Source organism: Malurus melanocephalus, unplaced genomic scaffold (assembly GCF_030028575.1).
Source record: "Malurus melanocephalus ecotype Western Australia unplaced genomic scaffold, MMel_1.1 scaffold_474, whole genome shotgun sequence".
Taxonomy (NCBI): Eukaryota; Metazoa; Chordata; class Aves; order Passeriformes; family Maluridae; genus Malurus; species Malurus melanocephalus.
In genome coordinates this window covers 59,994-78,673 of record NW_026623706.1, presented here as the reverse complement: position 1 = coordinate 78,673, position 18,680 = coordinate 59,994, and the positions used below count along the sequence as shown (strand labels likewise).

General features: G+C 54.7%; 1 protein-coding gene across 2 annotated transcripts in view; it reads right to left on the bottom strand.

The window, feature by feature from the left end:
• Positions 1-201: 201 nt before the first annotated feature.
• Positions 202-18,680, bottom strand: part of NOTCH1 (notch receptor 1) — a 42,292-nt gene continuing 23,813 nt past the window's right edge. Inside the window, exons 10-34 of one of the 2 annotated variants that reach the window (XM_057380873.1) lie at positions 18,375-18,488; positions 17,164-17,397; positions 16,710-16,820; positions 15,904-16,096; positions 15,554-15,699; positions 14,881-14,994; positions 13,880-13,999; positions 13,518-13,670; positions 12,888-13,116; positions 12,136-12,337; positions 11,866-12,019; positions 11,447-11,631; positions 11,130-11,262; positions 10,564-10,821; positions 10,352-10,464; positions 9,273-9,844; positions 8,133-8,561; positions 7,193-7,341; positions 6,341-6,557; positions 5,949-6,039; positions 5,584-5,749; positions 4,622-4,917; positions 4,188-4,335; positions 3,987-4,084; positions 202-3,549 (exon numbers count right to left, since the gene is read on the bottom strand). In XM_057380873.1, coding sequence (XP_057236856.1) covers positions 2,065-3,549; positions 3,987-4,084; positions 4,188-4,335; positions 4,622-4,917; positions 5,584-5,749; positions 5,949-6,039; positions 6,341-6,557; positions 7,193-7,341; positions 8,133-8,561; positions 9,273-9,844; positions 10,352-10,464; positions 10,564-10,821; positions 11,130-11,262; positions 11,447-11,631; positions 11,866-12,019; positions 12,136-12,337; positions 12,888-13,116; positions 13,518-13,670; positions 13,880-13,999; positions 14,881-14,994; positions 15,554-15,699; positions 15,904-16,096; positions 16,710-16,820; positions 17,164-17,397; positions 18,375-18,488 — 6,110 coding nt within the window. In that variant the 3' untranslated portion in view covers positions 202-2,064. The remainder of the gene's footprint in view (positions 3,550-3,986; positions 4,085-4,187; positions 4,336-4,621; positions 4,918-5,583; positions 5,750-5,948; positions 6,040-6,340; positions 6,558-7,192; positions 7,342-8,132; positions 8,562-9,272; positions 9,845-10,351; positions 10,465-10,563; positions 10,822-11,129; positions 11,263-11,446; positions 11,632-11,865; positions 12,020-12,135; positions 12,338-12,887; positions 13,117-13,517; positions 13,671-13,879; positions 14,000-14,880; positions 14,995-15,553; positions 15,700-15,903; positions 16,097-16,709; positions 16,821-17,163; positions 17,398-18,374; positions 18,489-18,680) is intronic. The other variant, XM_057380874.1, reaches the window with a different exon arrangement.

The window sequence follows — 18,680 nt, the reverse complement described above, 5'->3', positions numbered from 1 at the left end:
CTCCTGCCTTGCTCAGGTGTTTCAAGCCAGTGAGAATTCAGCAGAAATTATGGAGAAATTTTCATCGTCCAAAGCTGTTCTCTGAGTTTATCCACAGAGAAAAATATGTTGGGGAAGCTCCAGAAGCAGCCCTGAAAGACAGCAGGTGTCAAACCCCGGAATTCAACTGACCCATAACAAAAACACCAAATCCCAGTTTTTAGTAAAATCTAGATGCCCAGAAGCATCATTTATTGCAAATCAGTTAACCAAAAAAATACATCATTTTTGCAAACTACAACTTTGCATGTAGATAACTTTATTACAGAAGATATCTTTTCTTAAACTACACTCTAGTTTATAAAACATAGGAAGAATTCAACACCACGTGATGTTTTTATCACTCATATTAGGCGTGTCACAATAACAATGGTCTGAAATGTTAACTAAGATGAGTGCTCAGCAAGGCGCTGTGCCTTGAGAAATATCCATTTTATTTGGTGTTCTAATAGAAAGGAATGAGGAAAAGGAACCCTTTCCTTAGGTTTTCTTGATTAACTGTTCCCTATCTGCCTGTCCCATACTCATTATCTAGTTTGAGGGTGTCTGCTTGCTTTTGCACCCGAGTGAGTGATATTCCAACACCTCTATAAGGTGATATATTTATGATATATTTAAGACTTGCTCATTTAGATTTTTGAAACAAAATCCACCTTTTCTTGGAAAAAAAAAGAAACAAACAAAAAAAAAAACGTATTTACAAACATTAAATCTGCCACAGGCTTATACTATATTTTACATGATACACAGAAAGAGTGCACACATCAATRTAAAAAAAGATGCATCACTCCAGGCTAACGTCACAGAACAAAATGTCAACGTTTCACAGCACAGCTGTGCTGTCCCTTTGCCCTCCAGTTTGGCCAGTCCAGTCTCCCATCAAAACCAGCAGCACATCCCACTGGGCACCAGTGAGGGTTCTGCCAGAGGAGCTGGTGGGGTGGCAGTGTGATAAAATGCTTTKTAATCTCACTCAGGGTGTCTGCACCACCAGACACACCTTCTTTTAAAAAATAGGCAGGCCATCCTTAAAATAAGGATGTGGTTTACAAAGTTTATATTGGCATTTCTTTCTTAAACAGTTACTCAAAGGCAAACACGAAAACAAACAACAACAACAAAAAAAAGAAAGCAGTAAAGATATTCAAAGTAAAATTAAGTCTCTTTTGTGTATATACTCCATAGTTATGGGCTTGCTCTCTTGGAAATTTGGCAAATACACTTCTTTTTGATGGGGGACTGTATTTATATTTTGTAGTTTGTTTTTTTTTAGCTTAGAAACTGTTCTTACAGATCTATAATCCCGATTTTCTTTTTGCTTTTTTTTTAGATCATAAAAATCATTTAAATATATATATATTTATATATATATATAAACAAGAGAGAACAAAAATTTCTATTATCAAGGCAAATGTACAACTATATAATACTGAAATTTAAACAAAGATTCATGACTGGTACCATAAAATGTCCTCTCATATAATAGAAAAGGAAACATTTTAAAGTACATTTTAAAATTTTGTCCATACTTAAGGGGAAAAAAATTAAGGAGTGGTATTTTTAGTCAATTTTTCCTTCCCCTCTTCTTTCTCACCTCTCTTTCTGAGTTGAAAGAGAAAAAAAATAAATTAATGGCATTTCAGAATCACAAATGGTTGCTTACAGCTTTACATAAACATTTCCTCTCAAATCAAACACAATGAATCCCCCCAAACAAAAGAGAACGTCCTATAAAAACCTAATTTGTTGATTTCTCGAAACACAACTGGTGTCCCACATTGAGTTCTTAACAATAGAACATATAAATAAAAAGGCAGTGTTCTCATGTAAAATAAAAAGTACATAAATAAATACTAAAAAAAAAAAAAGGAATTAATCTGTCTTTTTCTTTTCTTTTTTTTTTTTCCTTTTTTATAAAAACATTTTAAAAGGATCCTTTAATAAAAGCATCCAACGTCCTTTTAAAAAAAATCTCCCTCGAGCTTCTGGCTCCCAACTGAGCGTCTCTGAAACGCCTTTTTTTTTTCACTTGAAAGGCTCGGGGATGTGTCCCATCTGTGACTGCATACTCGTGGGAGGGCTGGAGATGCCCTCGGACCAGTCGGACACGTTGGAGTGAGGAGAGGAGCTGGACCACTGGTCCGGYGACTCCGGCGACGGCGTGAGGAAAGGGTGGTCGGGCACCTGGAGCTGGTGGCTGGGGGTGTTGTCCAAGGGGGAGGAATAACTGTGCTGGGAAGGTGGGGTSAGGAACTGCGTGGTGGTCATGGGCTGGGCGAGGGAGGAGGGCAGGGAGGTGGGCAGCATCTGCGAATCCTGCGGCAGGATGGTGTGCACGGCCATGGTGCCGCCGCTCACCGGCTGCAGCTCGGGCTGGCTCAGCTCCGTACCGAGGAAATTCTGGCCCATGTGGCCGCTCCCGTTGGAGCCGGGGTTGTGGTGCTGCTGCGGTGGTGGTGGCTGCTGGGGCTGCTGTGGCTGCTGCTGCTGAGGCTGCAGGTTGGGCTGCTGCTGCTGCTGCATCTGCTGCTGCTGCTGYTGYTGCTGCATCTGCTGCAGCTGCTGGCTCTGCATCAGGTGCGGCTGGGACGCCAGCCGGGTGCTGGGCATGGCCTGGTAGCTCATCATCTGCGACAGGCTGGTGGTGGGCAGCCCGTTGTGCAGGGAGGTCATCATGCCGTGCTGCAGGTTCTGGGGCTGTTGGTGAGCCGCGGGCTGCAGGCTGGCTCGCAGAGGGTTGTACTGGCTCTGCACCATGCCGTTCTGCAGCCGGCTGAGCCAGTCGCACTGCCCGTTGAGCCCGGCCGCGCCGCCCACCGAGAAGCTGATGGGAGCGCTGCTCATCGCCGTGCTGGGGCTGGACACGGGCAGGTGCGACAGGCGCGGCGGCACCGACTCGAAGCCCATCCTGCTGGAGTTGCCCATGGGCAGCTCCTGCTTGCCGGCCATGTTGAGGTGGTTGATGCTCAGGTGGGCGTCGGGCATGCCCGGCAGGTGGTTCAGAGGCATGGAAGGGGACTGCTGGAACGGAGAGGTCATCAGCGGCGGGGAGGCCACGTCCGACAGGTACCCGTGCGGCGACTCCAGCGAGTCCACCGGGGACAGCACGCTGGAGTTGTCCAGCAGACACCCTTTCCCATCTTGGGACTTTTTCCTCCGGGCTTTGAGGTCTTTGGCGTCCTTGCCGTTGCAGCTCAGCCCCTTGGTGCTCGGCTTCCTGGCCTTCTTGCCCTGCACGGCGGGTTTGAGGTTGCCGATGTAGCTGTTGGGGGAGCAGAGCGGGGGGGACAGGGTGGGTGCCCCCAGAGGGCCGTTGTGCAGGGGTGGGCTCCGCACCAGGTTGTACTCGTCCAGCAGCCGCACGATGTCGTGGTGCATGCGCTCCTGGGCGATGTCCCGCGGCAGGCGGTCCATGTGGTCCGTGATGTCCCGGTTGGCAAAATGCTCCAGCAGGACCTTGGCGGTTTCGTAGCTCCCTTCTCTGGCTGCCAGGAACAGCGGGGTCTCCTCCTGGAAAGCCAGTAATGTTTGGTTAGGGTTGAGTTCATAGATTCTCCTGCCCTGAGCTCCATGCCCAACTTCATGAAGTTGAGTGGCAGAGATGGTTCTACCATCATCCCTCCTCTGGTGAGCTTCTGCTCCTGCTTTTTCCCACCCTGAGCTGTGTTCTTGTACTGATACCAAACCAGGAACCCTACAAGTGACCCAGAACATGCTGGAGGTGGCCACAAAGACAAACTGCCCACCAGGCACTGCACATCCCCTACACCCCTACAACCAAATCCCACAGTGCTCCCTCCTTTGAGCCAAATCCAACAGCTTCATTCACAGCAGAACAATCAAATCAGACTCTCAGTGCCAGACATTTGTATTTTAGGCAGAAATTACTTTTTAATAGACTCCCACAATGGTTCTTCCCTCGCATACATCAGCCTAGGAGATCTTACCTTATTATTCTGCATGTCCTTATTGGCCCCATTCTTCAGGAGGACCATTGCAGCTTCAACATTATTCACAGCAGCTGCCCAGTGCAGGGCTGACTTGCCTGCAGAGGAAAACCACAAAACGATCAGGGAATGCTGAGATCAGCATCAAGCAGCCCTTTTGCTCCACGTCTGAGGGAACTGATGTTTGAGGTGCCTCAGTACCTAAATCATCCACGGCATTGACGTCAGCGTGGCAGTTGATGAGGTCGTCCAGCATCCCCTCCACAGCCAAGCGGGCAGCCAGGATCAGAGGGGTGGTCCCGTCGTGCATTCGGGCATCCAGGTCTGTGGCCCTGTTCCTAATCAGGATCTGCCACAAGAGGAGCCAAAGCAGAGGAAACACAAACGTTAGAGAGGGACAGACAGCGAGGCACTCCAGGTATCTCAGGACCTGCCACACCCTATCCAAAGATTCACCTCTATCCAAAGATTCACCTCTCCAGTTCTGCTCCCAACCCATGGGTGCTGCTTTGCTGTGCCCCAAAACAAGGCCTTCATTTTTTAAAACTGTGATCCCGCTGTGACAAAATCCTCACCTAGCACCACTATTTCCCCTGCCAAAAAACCCCAAAACTGGGGACCAAAGAATAGATTACCTGGAAAACTCCTTGGGCATCRGCAGAGACGGCGGCGTGGAGGGGCGTGCGGCCCATGTTGTCCTGGATGTTGGCATCAGCACTGGCCTCCAGCAGGCGTTTGGCAGCGTCTGAACGGGAGTACCTGGCTGCCAGGTGCAGGGCGGTCTCGCCCGTGCGGTCAGTCTGGTTGTGCAGGCTGGCACCCTGGTAGATGAAGTCGGAGATGACRGCGGGAGCATCGTCCTCCTCCTCGCTGTTGCCGGTTTCCAGCCCTCCTCCGCTGCACGAGGCGATCATCAGCGGGGTGAAGCCATCTGAAAGCACAGGGGGACAGGGGGAAAAAAAGGGATTTTTACCCTCTGTAATGCAGCAGGCTCAGCCAGATGCTCTGTCTGCGATAGATGCTTATTCTCCTGGGTGCAACAAGACTGAGTTCCTGACTGGTTGTGAACATCAAACACGAATATCCTTCCTCTGATATGGATCTGAAATTCCTCAGTGGTATCTCACTGCTCACTGCTTTCCCTGTTTCATCTGCTCGTTTGCACCATGGAAGGAGCAGTTTATAAAAAAAGCTGCTCAAAGCAAATCGAGCATGGTAAATACCTTCATTACTTCAGAGGACAATTTCACAGGCGTGGGGAAGACCAAGTGTCTGTAAGAATTTAAAAACCTGTTAACTATCGCTAAAAGCCTGAAAAGAGGACTCTGAAATGTACTGTTGGGTGGGAGGAGAGGAATACAGCAGCAGCTGAGAGATAACCTGGGTGATTTAATAGGTACTTCTGTAATTTGCATCTCAGTGACTGAACAAAAGGGCTCTCATGGAAAGCAAAATGTGACAGAGTCTGTCTGTAAATTACACAAAACAGCAACCCTGTGGTGCAGAACAGGCAGCAGGGACTCTGTACCAGCAAKGGGSTGTGTGGGGCTGAGRGAGGGTTTGACAYGAGCTCACAGCCAGTGCAAGGGGTCCTTACCCGGCCCTCTGACGTTGACATCCATGCAGTCAGCATCGATTTCCCCCTGTGGAGGGGTAGGGGCCATGGAGGAAATGCGCAGGTCAGCGGCGTCCAGGTGCTGCTGGGTCCACTGCCTGTGGTCCGTCTGGTCATCCGTGTCGGGCAGCATCGCCTGCTCCTCAAACTGAGGTAAACAGCAGGGAATGAGCTCCCAGAAAAACCCCCTGGGCTGAGCTCCAGCCTGGGAAGCTCTGTGAGTCTCCATGGTGTGTGTTTGTCACGGGTAGGTTTGCAAAAGAGCTGGGGACAGCAATCAGGGTYCCTCTGCTCCTTCTGTGACAAACTGCCTGCAGTACAGGGAGGGAATGTGGCAGAGGGCTTACCCTGAACTTCTTGGTGTCCAAGGTCTCCTCATCACCCCATTCATTCTGATTGTCGTCCATCAGCGTGCCGTCCGAAGCATTTTTGAGGGGTCTTTGAAAATAAAACCACACAAAAAGTTATCTCCTGTCTGTGCTGGACTGTGTACATGCACAAACTGAAGGAAGAATCAACCAATTTTCCAGAGTTCCCTCCAGGCTGCATTTCATTTTTTACCAAGTACAAACAGATCACAAAGCATGAACCAGATGAAACACTGTTTTTTTCCCCCACGCTCCAAGACCCATGATTTTTCTCCTCCCTGCCACACCAACACAACGCACTAGAGAACAAAACTCCAACGGGCTCCTCTGAGCAGCCCTGTGTTTATCAGGTTAGCAAGCAAATTACTCACTTCAGTCCAACAGAATCCTCCCCAAGGGGTTCCCGTCGCTTCTTCTTGCTCGACTCTGTCACTTTGAAGCCTTCTGGGAACCAGAGCTGCCCATGCTCCCTGCGCCGTTTGCGAGACACCAGCACTCCCAGTCCAATGAAGGCGAGCAAGACCAGCGCGGCCACCACCACGTACATAGGATACAGCTGCGAGTTCTTCGTGGGCTCGGCCGTTTCACCTACAAAACAGTGGGGCACAAAGAGATGCTGAGACATTAAGCTGCATAGCAAACCAGGGACAGAGTGGAAATGAAGGAAAATTAGTTAATAGAGGTACCTAAGTCTGATCTAAATCAGCCTCCCCCCCCCCTTCCAAAATAAGGTCATTTTATACGCTATTAATCAGAATTGCAAACTATCGGCAAATTCTCGGCTGCACAAGGCAGCCTGCACCAGGAGACAGCTTCACTTTTTTCTCCTTTAAGGAAAAGGATTAGCAAACTTCAAATCATTGCGCTCGCATTGAGCTGTTAAGACAAAAGGATTTAGGGGGGATTTTCAAGATACAAACTTCAACTCTTTGCATGTCACTGATTGATTGGAGCTGCTTGGGTTTTCTTTTTCTTTTCTTTTTTTTTTTTTTTAAAACTTTTAGAGTGATAATGATTTTGAAATAAAACCTGGAATAAGCAAAAACAATAAAGTGGGTTTGCAATTTTTTTAAGGAAAGACTTAAAGGGAAAGAAAAAAAGAATTGTGAGGTTATTAAAAGCACATTGTGCTCAAATTGGTAGCCAATTGACAGATGACTGAACTTGGGGAAGGCTGGAAAGTTTTGGCTGTGCCTCCTCCCCAGCTCACCAGCTACACTTACTTTTAACAGCCTCTATTTTGTAGGGGATGTTGAGGTTGCCAAGGGATGCCAAGGCTCCCAGGAACGCTGCCACATCGGTGGCACTCTGGAAGCACTGGGAGGATGACTGGATGCACTGGCGGTTATCAATTTCCAAGTAGACGATGGATCTGTGAGAGGGAAGAGTCRATAAGGAACAGGGAGCCATGACCACACTGAGGACATGGGTGAGCCCCATCTCCCTTCCCTCTTTAACCCCCRTCAGTGGGAATTAGAAACATCTCCTTGCTTCCCTGTGGCCCACACACTGCACCTCACACTCGTGGTCTATTGGATTTGCATCAGTGCTGTAAAATTCAGCTCTTTATCCACAGCAATGGAAAGGAGTCTCTGCTTCATGATGTTTTAAAATTACCCAGACACTACAGTATCTTAAAAAATGCTGTTTGGGAGCCCTCAGATCTTCTCACATCAGTTTCACTGCTCTAACTCCTTTGCTTTCCGTGGTTTTTTGATTGAGTCCACAGAGAGGGCGCAGGTTAGATGTGTATGTTTACACCAAAGATCTCCAAACAGAGATTGCAGTAATTGAGTTTTACAACAAAGCTCTAGAAAGCATTTCCCAGGGAGAAAATGAGGCTTAACTTAATGACTTCCTGAAGTCAGACAGTCGGTCAGGCCAACCTCTGCTTCCAGGTCCCACCCAGCCCAGCCCCGGCTCCCAACAATGCCCAGGACTCCTTCAATCGTGAGAGTCGGYGCAGCATTGTATCAGGATTCCTGAATGATCACTCCATTTTCCCACATGAGAGCAAAATCCGGTTTCTGTTCACACAGAAAGCAACATCTAAATACAATTATCTGGCCTACATCCTTCCCTTCCTAGGAATAGGGATAATTGCGTGTTACTATTATCAACACAGAAAACAAGTGCTGCTCGGAGAAAATGGAACCCTCTTACCCTCTGATGTCCATCTGATCGAGCTCCCTCTTCTGCCTCCTGCCAGCCCTGGAGTAKAGGCTGCTCTTCACCTTGTTGATGACAGCACTGGACATGTCTGACCAGTCCTCTGTGGACCTCTTGATGTAATGTTTTTTCAGCTCCTCCTCATTGCCATAGTATGGGAAAATCATGTACTCTCCCTTGGGGTTCTTCTTGAAGACCACGTTGGTGTGCAGCACACGGCTCAGCTCCCGCAGGAAGTTGAAGGAATTGTTCTTCAGGTTCTCGGGGGTGATGAGGACCACCACCACCAGCGTGCCATCGGCCAGCTTCTCAGGCATGTTGTTTGCACAGTCCAGACCATCCCACTCGCACTCAAAATTGTTGCAGCCCTGGTCACAGTGGCCATCTGAGAAGTGATCTTTGCAGTACTGGTCGTACAGAGGGCTGGGAGAAGGGAGAAAARCAGAAAAAAGAATCAGACCAAGAACTGCAAATAACACCTGTCTGCTGACAAAAACAGTGGTGGTCCTCAGGGATCCCTATTTTGTATAAATAGTCTTCACCCTGACAGACACTGAACCAGTTTACACAGCAAACAGCTGTTTCATACAGCACATGAAGCATTCACCTCTGTGAGGGGTGAGAGAGAGCAGCTGTTAAATTATAAAAGAAAAAGGGACAGGTTACTGTAACTCAGAGAATGCATGGGGACACAGAATAGTTACTAAGACCAGAKCTGGTCCAGGAATCTGGGACTAAGTTCCCGCTGTTGCCAAAGACAATGTTTGGGAAATGTTTGGATGTTAACATCATCATGTTTCCTGGCTGCTCCTCCATCTGGGGTCTCCCTGCTTTGAAACTCAGTCTGTTACTGCTGTGAGCTGAGAATTCACTTCTGTGGAGTGACACAAGGAAGGACAAGGAAGCCATCTGCAATGAGTCAAACCCAGAGAGCTTCCAAGTGGATGTAAACTCAGAAGGACCACAGGGAAGTTTGGCTGCTTGAGTTGCAGCCCCACAGGCAGCAGAACAGAATATTGGGAGCGAACAGCAGGCCTGAGTCTAGGAGTTTGACCATTTGCAATGAGAAGGACCAGAGGGTCACCACGGACATCACAGGCTTTAAAACAAGAAGGTTTTAAAGAAGTCACTTACTTGCACTGCCCCTCGTACTTCTGGCAGTCAAACCCATCGTAGAGGCAGCCAGCATTATTGCACTGAGAGTCACACTTGCCATCATTGAAATACTTCCAGCACTGCAGAGACTGGGAGCAGTTCTTCCAGGGGTCGTTGAAATTGAGGGAGCAGTCRCCCCCATCCCAGCCGCAGGCGTGGTTGTTGCACTTCCCGTCGCAGATCTTGTTGCCGGCGTAGCCCGCGCACACCGCGATCTCGCACTTCTCCTCGATTTTGGGCGGGATGATGTCCTGCCCGATGCCTCCCTGGAAATCAAAGTCGAGGATGTGGCAGTTGAGGCCGTTGAAGTTGGCGGGGCAGTTGCAGCGGTAGTAGGGGGAGGCGTCGCTGAAGAACTCGCAGGTGCCGCCGTTGTAGCAGGGGTTGGAGGTGCAGGGGCTGCTGGCYGGGTACTGGCACTCGGGGCCCGTGAAGGCCGGTGCACACATGCACTTGGAGCTCTTGTGGATGGAGATGCAGGTGCCCCCGTTCAGGCAGTGCAGGTTCCCGCAGGTGCGGGAGTCGTTCTCGCASGTGGCACCCACGAATCCCTGCGGAGGGGACAGCGAGGAGGGAGTCAGAATGGGTGGCATCATCCTACAAACAGCGTTAACACACGTGTGTTCCTGGAGACTAAAACTCACCCCTAAAACTGCTGATGGGCAAGAATAACTTTGAATGTAACAGCATTAAAGCACATATGTTCTGGGAGACTAAAACTCACCCCTAAAACTGCTGATGGGCAGAATAATCTCGAATGCAAACCCAGTTAGAGCGTCCCCTCCAAGTGAAGGGGGACTTACTGTCTTCTCCACAGCAGCCTGCCCCACGCTTTGGGGTGCAAATAACATTATTTATGGGTTCTACCTTCAGGCCTGAGCCATCTTTGCCCTAACTCCATCCCAGTGTCCTTGTAAGAGTGGAGGGTGCGTTTTTATGGATGCACTAGCAGCAAAGCATCCTCTCATCCATAGCCCAGCTTGGGAAGCCTCAGGGGCTAAACTGGCCTCTTGACCACCCCTCATGCCCCGCTCAGATCAGGAGGAGCAGGCACCTACCGGGGGGCACTTGCAGATGAAGCCGCGGCCGGTGTTGCTGGCGACGGCGCAGGTTCCCCCGTTCCTGCAGGGTTTGCCTTTGCASCCGTCCACCACGGTGTCACAGCGGCGGCCTGCGAGGGAGAGGAGCGTGTGAGGAAGGCGGGCAGGGCTGCCTGGAGGGGCTGGGGGCTGCAGGTTGGACCCTGGCAGCGGGGGGATGCGGTGCTCACCCGCGTAGCCGGGGCGGCACTCGCATTTGTAGTCGTTGACCCGCTGCACGCAGTTCTGGGTGCCGCGGGCGTCGCAGGGGTTGGACAGGCACTCGTTGACATCTCCCTCGCAGCGCTCCCCTACAAAGCCAGGGGGGCAGATGCAGCTGTAGCCACCTACCCGATCCTTGCACTTGCCATTGTTAAAGCACTTGGGCCCCAGGGTGACAGGATCAAAGAAAGGGCTGCAGTCATCCACATTGATCTCACAGTGCACCCCTAGAGAGATGGGGGAACAACCCACACACAGCTCATCAAACAGTATCGGGGGGCTGCCRCTCCCTCCTGTGAGCCTTCCCTGCCAAGGGGCTGAGCCTGGCCACCTCAGTGGCAGCCTGAGCCACCTCTGGGCCAGGAGGGACGTGGCACCACGTGGCCGAGGCCGTGTGGCCTTGACAGCTAAGCCCGCGAGCAAACACAGACCTCGCCCGCTGCGTTTGCTGCTGCCAGCCCGAGCAGCTAATGAGCAGAATCCGAGGATTTCTGCACTCAGCCCTCTAATGCCCCAGCCTGGGGAATTAATTTACCTTGAGTTCCTCTGGGGCAGGAGCATTTGTAGGTATTGATGAGATCGATGCAGGTTCCTCCGTTCTGGCACGGGTGGGACAAGCACTCATTGATCTCCTCTGAGCAGTTAACTCCATGATAACCAGCCACGCACTGTGAGGAGGAAACGGGAGCAGTCAGAGAGGTTCCCTCCATTCTCACATGGCTGCAGAAGCACAGCCACCACCCCAGGCTCCAACTTGGCAAAGGGGCATTGCACCCAAAGGCAACATTTTGGGCAGCAGAAAGGCAAGAATTGTGGCTTTTTCTCTGGGAATTCCTGCCCCCAGGCACCCACCTCGCAGGAGTAGCCTCCCAGGTAGTCTGTGCAGGTGGCTCCRTTCTGGCAGGGGTTGGGGGAGCACTCGTCCACCTGCTCCTCGCAGTAGCTGCCRGTGTAGCCGGCCTGGCAGCGGCAGAAATGAGTGTTGCCAGTGTCCACACAGAGCCCCGAGTTCCTGCAGAGATGTGCCACGTCGATACCTGTCAGGGAGAGCACAGTGAGATACAGGGACCTTGGTGACACCCACAACACCACACGGCAACTCTCTGGTCACCACACATCCCATCGGGAATCACAGCCTTGGGACTGCATGCTGGAGCAATCCTTGAGATCTCTCTGTGCCAGAGATCCCCACCAGGAGAGCTGAGCATGTCCCAGCTCAGTGCCCAGCACAGGGGACACCTGGGCACCCCAGACACGTGGCAGGGCCTCACCTTGCTGCTTGGCAGCCACCTCRCAGGACACGCTGGGGACGTCGCAGTAGAGCCCCGTCCAGCCGCTGTTGCACTCGCAGTGGTACAGRTTGCTGGTCTGCCAGCACTTGCCTCCATTCTTGCAGGGAGAGGAGTCACACCAGCGCACCAGGTTCTGGGGGAGCAGAGCAAGCGGTGAGGGTCAGGACCCACCACTTCTGCAGGAGTGGATACTGCAGCGACCCCCAGATCCCCCCAGGAACACCCAGAGAGGGACCCACGCTGCCCTACCTGGCAGTTGAGCCCGGTGTACCCCTGGGGACAGGTGCACTTGTAGGTCCCGTAGCTGTCCTGGCAGGTGCCCCCGTTCAGGCACGGCTTGGAGTCACACTCGTTGATGTTGTGCTCGCAGTAGCTGCCTGTGAAGCCAGGCAGGCACACGCAGGTGAAGGTGTTGATGCCATCCACGCAGGTGCCACCGTTGAAGCAGGAGCTGGGGGATGCAGACATCACACCCCTGTGAGCCACCCCAACTGAGCCATGCTGCATCTCACCAGCCTGCGCTCCAGGCAGATTTCCACATTTACCAAGGCTGGGTTTTATGGTTTCCACATTTACCAACAGCTGCAGGAACACAGGTAAGCCCTGCACTTTCCCAAGTGCAAAGCCCAAAATCTGCCTGCTTTGATGTTTGTGCTGTGCTGTTCAGGAGGAGGATGATACACAGAGAGCCCGGATTTACCACTCCTGTGCCTCCTTGGGCTGAAGTCGTTAACTTTTTGTGAGTCACAAGACTGTGTTAATCAGCAGAGAGCAGGGACAGCATCGCTTCAGTGACTGAGGGTACAGAGCCMAATTTTGGGAGAGGAATCTCTGGCACCCACCAGTTAGGGGGGCAAACTCCCTACTATAGTCAGGATGGAACAAAATCCTCCTTGTCCTCAAGACACCGATCTGACAGCCCCAAAACTGTGCTCRCTGAGCTCCAGCAGACCCAGAAAAATCCCGGCACATCATTCCCAGTCCCATTGGCAGCACAGTACCTCTCGGTGCAGTCGGGGGTGTTGTTCTCGCAGTGGATGCCGCTGAAGCCGGAGGGGCAGGTGCAGGTGTAGCTGTTGACACAGTCGGTGCAGTTGGCCCCGTTCTTGCAGGGGTTGCTGGCGCACTCGTTGATGTCCTCCTCGCACTTGGGGCCACGGAAACCGGCCAGGCACTCGCAGAAGAASGTGCCAATGCCATCGGAGCAGGAGCCACCGTTGTGGCACGGATCTGGAGAGGAGGGACGGGCAGGTGAAGATGTGATGGGGTCCAGCTTTGGGGTACCAGCCCAGCCTGGGAGCTGCCCCACAGCACTATCCCCACAAATGTTCCCTGTGAAGGAATGGGATCAAGCCCATGGACTGGGCAGAGGCCAGACCAGCTCCATCAGGAGTCTGGGCACAAGTAGAACCCATGGGACACGTTACTCCCATCCTGCCACTCCCAGCTGGCCCAGGACTGACACAGCTCAACAGGGACACGCGTGAGGTGTCCCCAAAGCCAAGCAGGGCTCACAGCACAGCCCATACCACCGTGTCAGCCTGGTCCACTCATGGGGAGGAGAATGCCAGCCCCAGGAAGGGGCTCAGGGCTGGGCTGGGTGCAGTTTGGGGGGCWGCCCCTGCTCTTACTGGGCTTGCAGTCGTCGATGTCGGTGTCGCAGTTGCGGCCGGAGAAGCCGGTCCGGCAGGCGCAGCGGTAGCTGCCGTTGGTGTTCTGGCACGTGGCCCCGTTCCGGCAGGGGCTCTTCACACACTCGTTGATGTCGATCTCACAGGTCTGACCTGGGGACAGAGCAGGACAGGGACTGTGTGGGCTGGGGATGCTGCTGAAAGCCTTAGGGGTGACAATGACATCTCGGGCACCGCTYGCACCCGGGCAGGAGCCAAGATGCAGGCAATGGTCACATCCCACCCACCTAGGGGAGCCTGGGGCAGGTCAGGACCCTCCCAGAGGCCTGTGCCTTTCCTTCCCTGTGGGGCCATGCCCATACCTTGCCAGCCAGGTGGGCAACTGCAGGAGAAGCTCTTGTAGTCCTCYGACTCCTGGCACTCGCCGCCGTTCTTGCAGGGGCTGCCAGCGCAGGGGGCCAGCACGTCCTCACAGGTGGCTCCTGCACAGGCACAAGCACCCGCTGACACCCTCCAAAATGACAGATGGCCCAAGACCCCGCCACTCCTGTTCCCCACGCTGTGCTGCTGCCAGGCTGGGGATGGCTCTGGGCTTCCCCAGCACCCCAGGGCAGCCCAGCTGGGATTGTCCCCTCCATTCCTGGTCACCCATGACCCCRGGCCCCCACAAACTTTTGAGCTCTGGCTATCTGGGCTGCAATAAAGCACTGCACACTTCCTCTGGCAGGGAAGTGCTGCTCGGGGTGTCTTTTCCCCCTCGCACTCCCTCGCCCCTTCCCTCTCCGCTGCTTTTCCTGTTTACGTCCAGCCAAGGGACACGTTCCCTCCRAACCCTTATCTTCCCTGTCAGCCAATATCTCCTGAACTGGCCTTTGCTATTTTCCAGAGCCTTCCCCTCCCYGCCTGCCCGGTCCCCGTCCCCCCCAGGGGTTTCTATGGCCACTGGCGAGGGCAGGAAACGGCTCACGGCTTCCTGCAATTGTGCTGGGCTGCGCGAGCGGAAGCGCAGGGCCAGCAAACAGGAATTGGCTCAGCAGAATCCCCCGGCCCCTCGGCCTCAGCTTGCTTTGTCCAGCACGAGCATCATGGCTGGGRCCACAGCTGACCACCCCGAGCGGTGGGGTGTGAGTGGGGTGGCCCCTGTGCCCTCCAGGAGGAGGAGGAGGAAGAGGAGGAGGAGGAGGGAGGAAGCTGCGGCTTGCAGCTTCCCAAAGCTCCTGCGAATTTCCTCCAGCTGCGAGAGGTGGAGCTGCAGCCACGGGCAGCCCCTCAGCAGGGAAACCATCAGTGCCAGCTGACTGAACGTGCAGGAGGAGCAGTTTGGTGTCACAGGCTGTGGTGGGGCACGGGGGGCTCCCCTCACCTGTGTAGGGCAGGAGGCAGTTGCAGGTGTAGCCAGCAACATCATCGATGCACGTGCCCTGGTTCAAACACGGGTTGGAAGCACATTCGTTGATGTTGGTTTGGCAGTTGGGGCCTGTGTCAAGGAAAAGAGATAAAAGCAGCTGTGATGGAGGTGTGCTGGTGGCAGGGGGCTGAGGGCACAGTGGGGATGTGGTGACAATGACAGCTCACCCACCCATCGCTCTGGGAAAGCTTTCCATGCTCAGCTGCAGCCAGGAGCACCTCAACTCTGCTGAAGGTCTCCAGGCTGGCTGCTCTGCCAGTGCTCCCAGCCACACCTGGGGCTCCACTGTCCCCAYAGCAAAGCCTCCAGCCCACCCAGCATGTGGGGACACCCACCCACAGCTCCCACCCCACCCTCAGTGTGGGGGGACACAGCAGCATCCCTGGCTGCACCCTCAGAATCGTGGAATCACAGAATTGTTAATGCTGGMAAAGCCCTCTAAAATCATCAAACCCAACCATTCACCCCACATCACCATGTTCCATGTCCCCAAGTGCCACATTCACACCCCTTTCGAACACTTCCAGTCGTGGTGACTCCACCACTTCCCTGGACAGCCTGTTCCAGTGCCTGACCACCACTTCCAGGAAGAAATTCCTCAGAATACCCAATCTGACCCCCCACTYACCACTGAAGCCCTCCCTGCAGGTGCAGATGTAGCCACTGGTCATGTCCTTGCAGGTGCCACCGTTCATGCAGGGGTTGGATTCACACTCGTTGTTGTTAATGTCACAGTTTGTCCCACTCCAGCCAGGGTCACAATCACACTTGTAGCTTTGGGGAAAAATCGGGGCATAAAGATCTGCTCTGACCTGGCCCTCCAGGCTACACCAGYCATCCTTTATCCAGGGAGATCTCACAGCAGTGGCCCAGAGCATGGATAAGCACTAACTCAGCGGACAGATGCTCCTTCTCCTCTAACCCCACACTTCATTGGGGACCCTTTTCTCCCCACAGCTCCTGCACCCTCCAGCCTACCCATTCARTCCATCGTGGCATTTCCCATGGATGCAGGGGTTGCTGTTGCACTCATTCACTTCAGACAGGCAYTTGGGGTCGTGGAAGCCCTCGGGGCAGAGGCAGGTGAAGCCATTGATGCCATCCTTGCACGTGCCCCCGTTGTGGCAGGGGTTGCTGGCACACTCATCGATGTTGATGTTGCACATGCGCCCTGGGAAAGGGGGAGCAGGGAACATTTACCCCACAAAAATGCACAGCACAGCCTGGGGAGTGCACCCACAGGGCAATTCCCCCTCCAGACACCCAGGAAACGCCTGCTGGAGGCTCAGATCTTGGGGCACATGAGCTGTGCCTTCACACCCTGCATCGCCTGCCTGCCTTCACTAAACGCGACTGGGAACAGACCGTGCCCAGGGCTGCTGCAGCTCAGGAGGGAGCACCAAAAGGAGGAGATTTCAGCCTGTAACCCTACCTGCCGTGGCCGACAAAGCCAGGCTTTATTTCGGCTCCCGGCGGGCCCGAGGACAAGGGGCCGTGCGAGCGGGGAGCGGTGGGGGCTGCTCCCATCAAAGCCCTCCACCGTTTCCAGCAGCCATCAAACAAAACCAGTCGGACAAGGCAGCAACCCGATACCCATGGGAGTGGGCGCAGCAGGAGTCGGATTCGCGGCACCAGACACCCCTTTGATTTCGGACTGAGCCAGGGTCACCCTCCTGAACAAGCAGGAGCGCCGGAGGGTGTAAAGCCTCCTTTTTGCACCCTCGTCCTGGTTTTGTGAGGCACCACGGGCTGCAGGTCCCCGGGGTGTGGGGCCCTGCTCTCACCTGTGTACCCCGGCTCGCAGGTGCACTCATAGCCGTTGATCTTGTCGATGCATTTGCCGTAGTCGCAGGGGTTGCTGGCRCAGTCGTCCAGGTTGATCTCACAGTTGGGTCCTGGGGAGGAGAAGGGAGTTGTTAAGGGGTCAGAGGGGGGTCGTTAGGAGGTCCCCATCCTTGCCAAAGCAGCAAAACGAAGCCTGCTGGCACCGACTGCCATCACCACCCCACAACAAAGCGCCTCYGCCATGGGCAGCTCCCGGCTCCCRGCTGGGGCGCGGCTCCTGCCAGAACCGGGCACCAAACCGGGAGAACTCGCCCTCACCCTGGATGCCCCAGGCCGGCCCCGGCACCAGGGAGGCTGCTGGCGGTGTCCCAGAGCCAGCCTGGCCCGGGGTGAGGATGGGAGCAGCATGCTGCACCGGCCCGTGTGGAGCCCCGAGGGCTCCCTCCCGCTCACCCGTGGTCCCTTTGAGGCAGATGCAGTTGTAGGCGTTGTTCCTGTCCTGGCAGGTCCCCCCGTTTTTGCAGGGCTGGCTCTGGCACTCGTTGATGTTGATGTCGCAGCGGTGGCCCGTGTAGCCGGGCTGGCASAGGCAGGTGAAGGAGGCGATGCTGTCCTTGCAGGTCCCGTAGTGGCACGGGTCGGGGTCACACTCATCGATGTCGATCTCGCAGTGAGCACCCGTGAAACCTGCCACCAGCACGAGGGACACRGGGTCAGCACGGGGGACACGGGGTGGCGATGGGGGACACTCCTTCTCCCCCTGTCCATGTGCGAGGCACTGCACCGGGGTGGCTTCACCGGCCCCACCGTGAGCCCCGGGACCCCCAGGAGTGGGGAGCAGGCAGGGAGCACCCCGACATGCTGGCGGTGGTACTGCTCAGCCCCCAGCCCGGGGGCTTTGTCCCGGGGTGCACAATGACCTGCATTAAAGCCGCCYGGGCTGCAGAGCGGGGCTGCAGAGCGGGGCCCCGCGCTCACCCGCGGCTCGTCCCGGAGCGCACGGGGGGGGGCCGGCCGCAAGCACCCCCGAATAACAGCCCCCCCGGCAGCTCCTATTCTCCTGGCCGGCTCCCTCCCCGMCGGGTTTGGGGGTGGAGAGCCGAGGACAAAGTACAGCTTTGACTAGACCCCGCCAAGCCCACATAGCAGCTTTTCATCGGGGCTTGGCATTAGCAAGACACTAATTAGAGGCCATTCAGCTGGAAGATTTCTGGCGGGAGCTGCTCCACAAAAGAGCCACTGTTTGCCACCAGGGCTCAAGTCATCATTTTGTGCAACTGCTCCTTGGGTTTCGGTCGGCGAGCCCCCGCGGCCCTGCACCTTGCGTCCCCATAGAGGCAGCTTTATTCCTTCCTTCCTGCCTTCCCCCTCGCTGCCGCCCCGGCGGGCGGGAGCACGGTGGGACGGCTGCTGCGGGGCCACACCTAAGGAGGGCCGGCATTGATACACCTGGCTCCGGGGCCAGCAGGCTCCAGAGCTCRGCTTTCCCTTGCCAACGTCGGGGAAAAGGGACATCCTGCCCCGCGGGAGTCACATCAGCAGGGACTGATTGATGGTGGTTCGGGGATACCTGCTGCAGGTGCTCGGGGAGGTGGGCACTCAATGATTTGTCAGTGTGGTTTTATGGCACATCGCGGCCCCCCCAGGACGCGGGATCCCCTCACCTTCGGTGCACTCGCAGCTGTAGGTGTTGGGGCCATCCACGCACTTGGCCCCGTTCTTGCAGGGGGTGCTGGCACACTCGTCGATGTCGAACTGGCACAGGTGCCCGTTGAAGCCTGGCACGGAGGGACAAGTCACTCAGGTGCCTGCGCACGGCCGGAGCCGCCGGGCAGGTCCCGCCGGGCCCCCCRCATCCCGGCCGGGGCGCCGGGTTTCCATGGGGACGGCTGCTGGGGGCCCTGAATGCGGGGCTGCGACCCACCATTGAGAGCATCTTATTTACATCTCTAGAGGAGCAAAGTCTCTGA